The 13321-nt window shown below is 44.1% G+C and overlaps 1 protein-coding gene across 1 annotated transcript; it reads left to right on the top strand.

Annotated features, from left to right (window-relative positions):
- Positions 1–2700: 2700 nt before the first annotated feature.
- LOC134600701 (hyaluronidase-1-like) lies at positions 2701–11860 on the top strand. The gene is made up of 3 exons (XM_063445084.1): positions 2701–3669; positions 7864–7953; positions 11432–11860. Exons 1-3 carry the CDS (start codon positions 2734–2736, stop codon positions 11858–11860), a joined length of 1455 nt encoding a protein of 484 aa, XP_063301154.1. The 5' UTR covers positions 2701–2733.
- Positions 11861–13321: the final 1461 nt, after the last annotated feature.

Genomic DNA, 13321 nt, shown 5'->3' with positions numbered 1-13321 from the left:
GTAATCCATCGCATGTCTTGCAGGAGTTCTTTGTTGTTGTACAAGTATATGGAGGGCTTTACTGCCCTTTGATGTGACTACTAATGATTTCAGCATGGCCATAACATGTATGCGAGTTATTCTAGTTATTTTTAGTTTTTATTTAAAAAAATTTCCACCTGAAAAACATATATACAACCGGCACGGAGAAGGCATATTTCGACTTAATTTACTAACCCATTCGTTTTTAGAGGGCTTCCTCTGCCGTAATTATTAAAACAATGTGGATAGTTTGTTATGTGTTTGGCCAGTCTTAAGGAGTTACTCAAACCCTTTCTCTGACAGTAATTTCTTAGTTTATAATGCTTTACTGGCTTCACTGGGGCCCACATGCACTTAGAGCCACCCGATTGGTATTGGTGAATGGGGGCCTTGTCAAGCGCTGCGACCCTTTAAGAGCGCGACCGGGAGGAAGTAAGAGCCGGTCACTTCCTCCCAGGTATAGAGAGCACCGCGCCGGAGGGAAGCAAGGTGGAGAGAAGCAAAGAGTGAGCTGCTGCAGACCCCACACCATCACATCACATCAAACTCAGCCAGCAGCACCCCATGCAAGCCACCCTCCCACAGACAAAAGTTATGCTCACAGTGAGGTTGGCTGCAAATATAAAAATGATAACATGTATGTGTGTCAGTGTGTGTTGATGTCAGTGTAAGTACCTATGTGTGTATGTGTATCTGTGTATGTATATCTGTGTGTAAATGTGTCAGTGTATGTATCTGTGTATGTGTATCTTTGTGTGTGTATGCGTATCTGTGTGTAAAGGTGTGTGTATGTGCCAGTGTGTATCTGTGTTTGTGTATCTGTGTATCAAAGTGTGTGTGTATCTGTCAGTGTGTGTATCTGAGTGTGCGTATGTGCCAGTGTGTGTATCTGTGTGTGTACGTATATTTGTGTGTCAAGGTGTATGTATGTATCAGGGTTTCTATCTGAGTGTGTGTATGTGCCAGTGTGTGTATCTGTAAGAGTGTGTATCTATTTTTGTGTGTGCATATGAATGTGTGTGTATGTATCAGTGTGTTTATATGTGAGTATCTGTGTGTTAATTTGTATCTATATGTGTGGAAGTATGTATGTGGCAGTGTACATGCATACAGTGGCGTACACATGACCTCACAGTAACACACACACACACTAACACATTTTTTTTTTTAAATTTAATCCCCCCAGCCTCCTTACCTTTTGGAGTGCTGAGGGGATTCCCTGGGGTCCAGTGGTGCTGCTGGGCTCCTGGGCGGGCGGTCACTGGGCGGGCGGTCACTGGGCGGGCGCAGGCTGGCCGGTGCGCGAGGGAGCACTCTCCACTGATGACGTCATCTTCTGGCTCCGGTATCAGTGTGGTGCGCGAGGGAGCTGAAGAGGAAGCACTCAGGGGAGAGTGCTCCCTCGCGCACCGGCCAGCCTGCCTGCCCGCCGGGCGTAAGCAGGGCCAGCCTCGGGGGGCCCGGAGGTGGCCGGCTCCTGGGCCCCCAGGAGAAGAGGCTGGCCCTGTGGGTACATACCGGGTCGCAGGGGCGGCCGGGCCCCCTATTGGGCCAGGCCCGGTCGCAGCCGCGACCCCTGCGACCCTGGTATGTACGCCACTGCATGCATACATCTCAGCAATCAAACCAGCACAACATGCAAACACACCCCTGCAATCAAACACAACCAGTATATAAAAACACACCCCTGTATTCAATCTCCAAAATTATATACAAACACACTCCTTCACTCAAACACCAATGCTACACAGAAAGGTACATCATTTAAAAGACAAACAAGGGTTACAAACAAACACACCCCTGCAATCAAACACAAACAATGCATACAAACACACTCCTGTATTGAAATGCAAAAAGTATATACAAACACCAAGACTACACACAAAAGCACGCCTGCACGTAAAAGCCAACACTACATACAAACACATCCCTGCATTCAAATGCAAAGTCTACACATCAATACACCACTGCATCTCAATTACAACAGTACACCTCAACATACACACATACGCTATACAAAAACTTCCATTCAAACGCACAAACACTGCTTACAAATACAGAGCCTTCAGTTGTGATGGTGTGGCTTTTAAAATCATATGTTTTACTGTTTAAAAAAGATAAGAAAGTCAAAACATTTTTTTAAAAGTTAATTTAAATTTCAAGGTCAGAGTAGCCAAACTGAAAGCATGGTTGCCATTTTTTTAGATCCGCTATTTTGACCTTGAATTTGAAAGTCACTTTGAAGTCTCACTTTAAGGAATAACCTTGTATATTTTGTGTTTATTGTGGTTGTTTTCAAACACGTGCACCTGTAAATGCCCCCTTTTACACGTATATGAGTTTCCAGGCACAAACACACACACACATACACAAACACACTGCATTGTGCTGTAATTATTGTAATTTTGATATCTTGGTGGTATGTTCTGAGAAAGGGGCAATATATTGGGACAAAGGGAAGGGCTTCCTGAACTGAATCTTATAGCACATATCATGGACTTATCTGTGGAAAACACAGTCAAGAAGTTCTGAAAATAAAAATTGTTCTACTGGTGGTAGTTCTGAGATGGATACATAATAAAAGCTCAATCTATGTAGACTAACTTTTATTTCTAATTTTTTAGACTGTTTTATTCCAATACTAACTGCTCTCAAATTATGTTCTTTTATTCCAGATTCAAAGTAAGTTCCATATTGTTCCCCTGAATTAAGATGTGGAAACTTTGCTTGTGGATCGAATGGCTTTTCTTGACTTCACTGCTGACAATCACATCCAGGACACATGCTCAAGTACTTAGGCAGACGAGAGTACCATACATAAAAGATAAACCGTTTATTTCCTTTTGGAATGCACCTACAGCGCAGTGTAAACTGAGATACAAAGTTGATCTGGACCTCAGTGTTTTTGACATTGTTGCAAACACCAATGAAACTTTGAGTGGTTCTAATGTCACAATATTCTATCACACTCACCTTGGGTATTACCCGTACATCACCGATGATGGACACTCTTTTAATGGTGGTGTGCCACAAAATGAGAGCCTCAAAAGGCACCTGAAGAAAGCTGAGCTTGATATTGAAAAACTCATACCATGCAAAAAATTTACTGGTCTAGGGGTAATCGACTGGGAGAACTGGAGACCTCAATGGGATAGAAACTGGGGAAATAAAACAATCTACAGAAATAAATCCATCGAACTCGTCAAGGCTCAACATCCTGATTGGTCTGATGCCAAGCTCAGTCAAGTAGCCAAAAAGGAATTTGACCAAGCTGCGGATAATTTTATGACCGAGACGATTATTAAAGCACAGAATGTGAGGCCCCATGGACTCTGGGGATACTATCTATTTCCTGATTGTTACAACTATGACTACAAAACGCATCCTCATGCATTCACAGGCAAATGTCCAGATATTGAACTGAAACGTAATGATATGCTGTTGTGGATGTGGAAGAGTGTCAATGCCCTGTACCCTTCTATATATCTTGACTATGTTTTGAAATCAAGCCCAAATGCCCTTAAATTTGTTCACCATCGTGTAAAAGAGGCAATGAGAGTGGCTTCAATGGCAAGAAAAGACTACGATTTGCCAGTTTTTGTGTACTCCAGGCCTTTTTACGCATACACTTTCCATGTTTTGACAGAGGTAAGTTAAATTATACGCTAAAAAAGCCATTCTAATTATAGTCAAATTGTTAATAATGTTTTATTCATCGTATTATTTATACATCACTGTGTGAGTTTGTGCGCAATTTTTTTGCATCTTGTTGATAGGTCATTCATTGTGGATATGGGTTCTAGACTAATCTACTGATTTTCTTACTGTCAGCAATACAAGTTTTGGGAGTTACAATTTTACTTTTGTAATTAATATCTTGTGCTTCTTTCTTTATACTGTTCTCTGTAAGCTTCAACATAGTGTCTATTAGCATTTCAGTCCTTTATCTCTGTCTTTATTACTTGATTTTTCTGAGAAAGACAATCAATTAGAGATTACCAAGCTAAAGCCTCCTTGGGACTAGGCCCACCTGTATCCATTACATTCTGCGTAGCTTTCAATTTTTTCTTCATTCATTGATGATAGCGGTCACCAGTCCATAAATACATTATTATGCTCATTAGACCTTCTAGTCAAATACGGGGTTTTTACTTTACTAACGTTTGCTTTCGGAATTAGGCTTGGGGCGTGTTTAGATTGCTAACTTCTCAATCTGATTCTGCCTGTCTTAGCTTAGCTTTCCCTTTAGGCTTGAAAGTACACTTTAGAGGGCTATTGCTGTTTAATGGGTGGATGAGTTGTGTTTTTTTCCTAATAGTCTGTGTCATGGACCTCTATCTATCACAATGTCACTGTTACTATACAGTTATTTGATTTAAAAATGAAGGGCTATCATACCTCAACAAGACTTAAATTTCATATCCAGATATACAAGCAATCACTTGAATGAATATATATACAGTGAGGGAAAAAAGTATTTGATACCCTGCTGATATTGAACGTTTGCCCACTGACAAAGAAATGATCAGTTTATAATTTTAATGATAGGTGTATTTTAACAGTGAGAGACAGAATAACCACAAAAAAAAATAATCCAGAAAAATGCATGTCAAAATAGTTATAAATTGATTTGCATGTCAATGAGTGAAATAAGTATTTGACCCCTTCGACTTAGTACTTGGTGGCAAAACCCTTGTCAATCACAGAGGTCAGATGTTTCTTGTAGTTGGCCACCAGGTTTGCACACATCTCAGGAGGGGGTTTGTCCCACTCTTCTATGCAGATCCTCTCCAAGTCATTAACCCTTTAAGGACACATGACATGTGTGACATGTCATGATTCCCTTTTATTTCAGAAGTTTGGTCCTTAAGGGGTTAAGGTTTCGAGGATGATGTTTGGCAACTCGAGCCCATAGCTCCCTCCACAGATTTTCTAAGGGACTAAGGTCTGGTGACTGGATAGGCCACTCCAGGACCTTAATGTGCTTCTTCTTGAGCCTTGGCTGTGTGTTTTGGGTCATGCTAGAATACCCATCTACAAACCATTTTCAATGCCCTGGCTGAGGGATGGAGGTTCTCATCCAAGATTTGACAGTACGTGGCCCCTGTCCATTGTCCCTTTGATGGGGTGCAGTTGACCTGTCCCCTTAGCAGGAAACCCCCACCCCCACCAAAGCAGTATTTTTCCACCTCCATGTTTGATGGTGGGGATGGTGTTCTTGGGGTAAGAGGCAGCATTCCTCCTCTTCCATACACGGCAGTTAATGCTAAAGAGCTCGATTTTGGTCTCATCTGACTTTCACCCAGGTCTCCTTTGAATCATTTAGATGTTCATTGGCAAACTTCAGACGGGCCTGTACAGGGACTTTCTTGAGCAGGGGGACTTTGCGGGCGCTGCAGGATTACAGTCCTTCACATCATAGTGTGTGACCAATTGTTTTCTTGGTCACTATGGTCCCAGCTGCCTTAAGATCATTAACAAGATCCTCCCATGTAGTTCTGGGATGATTCCTCACTGTTCTCATGATCATTGAGATCTTGCAAAGAGCTCCAGACCGAGGAAGATTGACAGTTATTTTGTGTTTCTTCCATTTGCAAATAATCGCACCAACTGTTGTCACCTTCTCACCAAGCTGCTTGGCGATGGTCTTGTAGCTCATTCCATAATGGTGTAGGTCTACAATCTTGTCCCTGACATCCTTGAACAGCTCTTTGGTCTTGGCCATGGTGGAGAGTTTGGAATCTGATTGAATGATTGCTTCTGTGGACAGGTGTCTTTTTCTACAGGTAACAAGCTGAGATTAGGAATACTCCCTTCAGTGGCGTACACACAACCCATGGGGCCCCGGTGCGAAAACTGATCCGTGGGCCCCCCCCCCCGCGCTTACTCTGCGCGGGCTGGGGCCGCAACACATGGCGGCGGGCACCTGGTAGCAGGGCTGCGACCCGTGCGACCACGGTATGTACGCCAGTGCATGCATAAACACATACACTTAAAGGACCACTACAGACACCCAGATCAAATCAGCTCAATGAAGTGGTCTGGGTGCCAGGTCTCTCTAGTTTTAACCCTGCAGCTGAAAACATAGCAGTTCAGAGAAACTGCTATGTTTCACTGAGGGTTAATCCAGCCTCTAGTGGCTGTCTCATTGACAGCCGCTAGAGGATTTTCTGCGATTCTCACTGTGAAAATCACAGTGAGAAGACGCTGAACGTCCATAGGAAAGCATTGAGTAATGCTTTCCTATGGGCGGTTTGAATGCGCACGTGGCTCTTGCCACACATGTGCATTCGGAGCTGAGAGGCGGATCGGGACGGAGAGATCCCCAGCGCCAAGGGAGCCCGGCGCTGGAGAAAGGTAAGTGCTTTAGACACACACACACACACTCTCATGAACAGACTCACACATTTACTGACAGACAGACGCACACAAACATACTCAGTAACAGACACACACACTAACACACTCACTAATACACACTCACTAACACACACACACACTCACTAACACACACTCACTAACACACACACACACTCACACTAACACACACACTAACACACACACACACACTAACACACTCACTAACACACTCACTAACACACACACACTCACACTAACACACTCACTAACACTAACACTAACACACTCACTAACACACACACACTCACACTAACACACTCACTAACACTAACACTAACACACTCACTAACACACACACACTCACACTAACACACTCACACTAACACACTCACTAACACTAACACACTCACTAACACACACACACTCACACTAACACACTCACTAACACTCACACTAACACACTCACACTAACACACTCACACTAACACACTCACACTAACACACTCACTAACACAATCACTCACACTAACACAATCACTCACACTAACACACTCACTAACACACTCACACTAACACACTCACTAACACAATCACTCACACTAACACAATCACACGTTTTGTTTTTTTTTGTTTTAAATTTAATCCCCCCAGCCTCCTTACCTGTGGGAGAGCTGGGGGGATTCCCTGGGGTCTAGTGGTGTTGCTGGCCCTGCTGTCATCTTCCGGCTCCGGTTTCAGTGTGGTGCGCGAGGGAGCTGAAGAGGGAGCACCCAGGGGACAGTGCTCCCTCGCGCGCCCGCCAGCCGGGTGACAGCAGGGCCAGCCTCGGGGGGCCCGGAGGTGGCCGGCTCCTGGGCCCCCCAGCAGAAGAGGCTGGCCCTGTGGGTACATACCTGGGTCGCAGGGCGGCCGGGCCCCCTGGTGGGCCGGGACCGGTCGCAGCCGCGACCCCTGCGACCCCGGTATGTACGCCACTGACTCCCTTTAACCCCTTAAGGACCAAACTTCTGCCATGTCCCACATGTCATGTGTCCTTAAGGGGTTAAGATAGTGCTCCTAATCTCAGCTCATTACCTGTATAAAAGACAACTAAGAGCCAGAAATCTTACTGATTGATAGGGGATCAAATACTTATTTCATTCATTGACATGAAAATCAATTTATAACTTTTTTGACATGTGTTTTTCTGGATTTTATTGTTGTTGTTATTTTGTCTCTCGCTGTTAAAATACACCTACCACTAAAATTATAGACTGATCATTTCGTTGTCAGTGGACAAACATTCAAAATCAGCAGGGGATCAAATACTTTCTTCACTCACTGTATGAGTGTGTTCTTCCCAGAGTTACAAACTTGCACTATCCTATCCTAGTTTACAGGACTGATCTATTTTATGATAACAGTCCCTCCAGATGATTTACCAGAAATGTAAAGTAAAGTTTAATTTAATTCCTGTACGTATTTTTTATTTCGTGTCTTCAGGTTGACCTAGTTAAAACAATCGGGGAGAGTGCTGCGTTAGGGGCAGCAGGAATCGTGCTGTGGGGAGGGATGGATTACGCCAGTACGAAGGTAAATATAGAATTTTCGTTCCATGCTGTGTTTCAGTTTAAACTGTATGTCGTGCAACTATGTGGTTTCACTATAGAGTATAACTCTTACATGGGTATTCACTATAGTAAAAATTGTTGAGAATTCAAAATGATTCTCAAATTTAAAGATAAAAAAGCCACCATGGAGCTTACTTGACTTGAAGAATTTTTCTAATTCGGTTACTTTGACCTTAAATTTGGAATTCACTTTGAATTCTCACTTTGGAGCATAACCGTGTTAATCTAAAGTGAATTCAAGGTAAATTCAGATTTGAAGGGAAACTATAGTGCCAAGAAAACAAAGTTGTTTTCCTAGCACTTTGGCTCACTATAGTGCTATATACTAGCTCCCTATTAGACCTCTATGCCAGTGATGGCGAACCTTTTTGAGCCCGAGTGCCCAAACCGCAATACATGCCAACTTTTTTTTCCTCAAAGTGCCAACACGGCAATTAAACCTTAATACTAAGGTTTAAGTCTAGAAAAAACAACTCGTACAGTTGTCCGAACTAATTAACACCTTTTGTTTTAAAAGAAGAACACAACAGAGAGTTCAATGATACAAATTTTAAATAATGATATAAATAGATAAAATTCAGCTTATATTTATTAGTATCTCCAACAAATGCAATACATACACACAGACTGCAGAACACATTCTCACACCGTCCGCTAAATACATACACACACCGTCCGCTAAACACATACACACATCGTCCGCTAAATACACACTAACCATCCGCTAAATACATAAATACACAGTCCGCTAAATACACACACACACACAGTCCGCTGAATACATATACAGTCCGCTGAGTACACATACAGACAGACTGCTGAATACACACACATACTGCATTGAGGGGTGCAGTGTATGTGTTTGTGTGTAAGGGTTTGGAGTGCTGTGTGTGTGTTTGGGGTGCAGTGTGTGTGGGGTGTGCTGCGTGTGTGGGCGGGTAGGGGTGCTGTGTGTGTGGGCGGGTACGGTTGCTGTGTGTAGGGAGGTACGGGTGCTGTGTTGTGTGGGGGGGGTACGGGTGCTGTGCTGTGCTGTGTGGGGGTAGGGATGCTGTGTTGGGGGTAGGGGTGCTGTGCTGTTGGGGGTAGGGGTGCTGTGCTGTGGGGGGTAGAGGTGCTGTGCTGTGGGTGGTAGGGGTGCTGTGCTGTGGGGGTAGGGGTGCTGTGGGTGGTAGGGGTGCTGTGGGGGTAGGGGTGCTGTGGGTGGTAGGGGTGCTGTGGGTGGCAGCGGTGCTGTGGGCAGTAGGGGTGCTGTGCTGCGGGTGGTAGGGGTGCTGTGCTGTGGGTGGTAGGGGTCCTGTGGGGATATGGGTGCTGTGCTGTGGGGGGTAGGGGTGCTGTGGGGGGTAGGGGTGCTGTGCTGTTGGGTGTAGGGGTGCTGTGCTGTGGGGGGTAGGGGTGCTGTGCAGTGGGTGGTAGGGGTGCTGTGCTGTGGGGGTAGGGGTGCTGTGGGGGTAGGGGTGCTGTGGGTGGTAGGGGTGCTGTGGAGGTAGGGGTGCTGTGGGTGGTAGGGGTGCTGTGGGCAGTAGGGGTGCTGTGGGTGGTAGGGGTGCTGTGCTGTGGGTGGTAGGGGTCCTGTGGGGATATGGGTGCTGTGCTGTGGGGGGTAGGTGTGCTGTGGGTGGTAGGGGTGCTGTGGGTGGTAGGGGTGCAGTGCTGCGAGTGGTAGGGGTGCTGTGCTGTGGGTGGTAGGGGTGCTGTGGGTGGTAGGGGTGCTGTGGGTGGTAGGGGTGCAGTGCTGCGAGTGGTAGGGGTGCTGTGCTGTGGGTGGTAGGGGTGCTGTGGGTGGTAGGGGTGCTGTGCTGTGGGTGGTAGGGGTACAAATACAAAACAAAAGATATATTAATTCTGTATCCCCCCTCCCTTCCTCTTACCTTTGGTGAAGGAAGGGGGGGGGGGTACACAGCCATCCCTGGTGGTCCGGTGGTAAGTATGTTTCTGACAGCTAGGAAGCAGCACTCCTGTCCTCCCACGCGATGCTGTGTGGAGTGTTGCCATGGTAACGCGCGGCAACGCTCCACACAGCATCGCGCGGGAGGACAGGAGAGCTGCTTCCTAGAGCCCTCCCTCTGTCCTCCCAACACGGAAGCAGAGTAGGCGCCTGCCGTTTCGGGCAGGCAGGTGCCTACTCTGCAGACAGCCAGCGGCCACCTCTCTTCCAGCGACCTATGGCCGCGTGCCAACAGTGTGGGCCCGCGTGCCACCTGTGGCACGCGTGCCATAGGTTCGCCATCACTGCTCTATGCCATTGGTAAAGTTGGAAGAACAAATATTGACATATTAGATACACTCTCACCTGATTCCACTGAGGATTATGGGGTGGAACTCTTAGCATTCGGGGTAGTGAATGTACTGTATGTAATTCACTAATATACCCTGAGTTAATGTCCCCCACATGGTGATGCAAGCTTCAAGTAAGAGATCTATACATTTGCTTACAATTTTGCTAACACAATGCATCTATTAAATTGTAATGACTAGCTGAAACACTTCTTATCATCAACATATCTCCCCAAAACGTGCTAATTCCAAAAGCAGTAGGAACTATGCTTTAATGCTCTGCCTCCAGCCAGGCACTCACATATGTTCTTCAGATGTTCTCTTTCATGGGACAGAGTCCTTGTTGAGACCCCTCATGACCTGTGTCTCATGGGGTGGTTATTAATACTAGCTAAGTGCCGTTATCTAACATGATCAAGTGGAGGGCTAAATTCCTTAAAGAAAGCTTAGAAGGTTCCATTAGAAGATATAAATTCTGTTGCATCACATAACTTGTTCAATAAGCTTTCCACAAATGATAACGGATGCGTGGACTTTCAGCGGCTACATATGGTCTGCATTTGGAAGACAATGCTGTATGGACTTTCATGGGCTCCATCTGGTCTACAGTAGGATGACAATGTCACAATAGAAGCAATAAAATCCATTCTGTAACTGCGTGTCATTGCTTAAGACTCCAACAGACCCTTTCATTTGCTAAAGGAGCTTAATGGACATGAGGGGCTCACAGGTAGTATTGGGCATTGTCTCAATACGTTGTACCAAGTTACATTTGTTACAGTAAAACTGTTATTCTTTAAGGCAGGCCTGTCCAATCTGCGGCCCCTCAGATGTTGCTGAACTACAACTCCCATGATTCTTTCAATGAAACAGATAGCCAGGGAATCATGGGAGTTGTAGTTCAGCAACATCTGGGGGGCCGCAAGTTGGACAGCCCTGCTATAAGGCATAGTGCAGTGATGGCTTTCCTCCAGATGTTTCAAAATTGCATTTATCGTATTGAATGTCTGGTCATCTTGGGTGGGGGGAGAAATTTTCAAAAACATCTGGGGCACCTAGGTTAATTATCATTAGTTAAAGGGATCAAGTAATATTGCCTTTAAAATAAAATGACAATATTATGATATTGTTCACACATTAATGTTGTTTCTTCTTTTCAGGAAAGCTGTAATACTGTAAAGAAATACGTGGATGGACCCCTGGGCCACTACATTGTTAATGTGACTTCAGCAGCCAAACTTTGTAGTAAAGTTTTATGCAAAATGAATGGGAGGTGTATCAGGAAGCACGTTCATTCAACGTCCTACTTACATTTAAACCCTAATAACTACGAGATCAAGAAACGTTCCCCAGGCTGGGGACATTCTGTGACGGGGAGCCTGGGAGAGGAAGACATTTTGTACATGAAGCAGAAGTTTGTGTGTCAGTGTTATGAAGGCTGGATTGGAATATCCTGCGAACTCCCAAAATCCGGAAAACTAAATTGGAAAAGAAATGATTTTACAAATGGGTCAGGAAAGATAGCTGCCTTGAATATTGTGTTCTACGCAGTATTTCAAATTTGTATTTTATTACAAATCAATGCTTGACATTTGTTATACAGAAGAAGAAAGATGTAGAAACAAGGCACAAGTAATCCTCGTAACTATTTGACAGGCCATGTATTAATGATTGCAATGGAATGTGCAGAAATGATATTCTCTTCTTACGAAGGATTAATAGGTGGGAGTGTACCTCTAGGTCGACAAAAACAGTGAGAGAGTAATCGTGTGATTCTGCCATTATGGTTAAATGTGACAAAAGAGGTCAAATTAAAAACATTATTATCGAAATGTTGATGGGTTATTTATATTTAGAAATGCATAAAACCCACTATAACTAGAATCTAGGCACTGGACTGTTTTTTTCACATAATAACGAGTGACAGAAGTGACTTGGATTTTCATAAAACATTGGAAAATGCACCGAGAAACAGTTGTCCATCCTCAAACATAACTTACAAATACAGAACAATCCATGTACATTATTTGTATCAAGAAAAGAAATGGACTTTGACATGGCCAGATTTCCCATTCGACAGACTTGTCATTGGCAGAAAGCACTATTTTTGGTCTTGCAATGTAGTCAACATGTTCCCAGTCTGTCTGAAAGACTTCTTAGAAAGAATACATATGTGAAATATTTCTATTCTATGTGAATTAATGTAGGACCAATATAAACTACTCTCTGTTGACCTGTTCTTCAACATGTATGATGGTCATCCTGAGAAGTCATCTATTGAGACTAGGAGAACATAAGATTTCTCCTTCAGTATGGAAGGGGTATTTACAGTAAGTACAATAAAGATATATGGCATTTATTGCTCAAAACACTTGTTATATCAAATTTAAAGGAGGACTCCAAAAACCATATCAACTCAGTGTGTGGTGGTCTGCGGGGTCTGTGAGGCTGCACCATGGCAGTTTGATTGGTGATACTTAAGGTTTGCAGCTCTCGGGTTGTAGATCACTGTAAAAGCTCCTCCTGATCTGGGACTGTTAGGGAGCACTTAAAGGGATCTGCACCACCTGAGTTGCAGACACAAGCTCCCTCACCTTAATGAGAGGGGCTACTCTGGGAGATCTTTCAAGCTTACTCAAAGCTCATCCACAGTCAATGCCTAATTCACATGCGGTAATGCAAGCCATGATGTGTCCCCTGGAACCATTGTGCTCTTGACGACTGTCTAGGTTTCCCTAATGGACAGGATCGCCCTTATTAGAAAGGTGAGTAGAGATATAGCTACATACCTTACAGTTAAGTGAAAATTTGTTTAAATTTAGTAGTATGAGACATTTTTAGTTCAACATATTTTAACACATTTCCTCTGTATTAGACAATTAATGTCATTCAGAATGGATAAAGTGCTTCAGATTCTTGAAAATATGGATCATAAATATGTAGAAAAATGAATATTGTCAGTGTACGCATTGGCAAGCTTTAGCTATGTTGGGCAATGTTTCCAAACCAGTTATTTTAGGATACATTTTGCAAACTGGGTTATTGTATAA

Source organism: Pelobates fuscus, chromosome 3 (genome assembly GCF_036172605.1).
Source record: "Pelobates fuscus isolate aPelFus1 chromosome 3, aPelFus1.pri, whole genome shotgun sequence".
NCBI classification, from domain to species: domain Eukaryota; kingdom Metazoa; phylum Chordata; class Amphibia; order Anura; family Pelobatidae; genus Pelobates; species Pelobates fuscus.
Note: the sequence above shows the minus strand (reverse complement) of the source record. Positions and strands in the feature narration are given on the sequence as shown.

What these genes read in the sequence shown, in the direction of transcription:
- LOC134600701 (XM_063445084.1), top strand. Translation starts at nt 2,734, where the DNA reads ATGTGGAAACTTTGCTTGTGGATCGAATGGCTTTTCTTGACTTCACTG. An exon ending in CTTTCCATGTTTTGACAGAG is followed by an intron (nt 3,670 to 7,863) that starts GTAAGTTAAATT and finishes TCGTGTCTTCAG; the next exon opens with GTTGACCTAGTTAAAACAAT. An exon ending in TGGATTACGCCAGTACGAAG is followed by an intron (nt 7,954 to 11,431) that starts GTAAATATAGAA and finishes TCTTCTTTTCAG; the next exon opens with GAAAGCTGTAATACTGTAAA.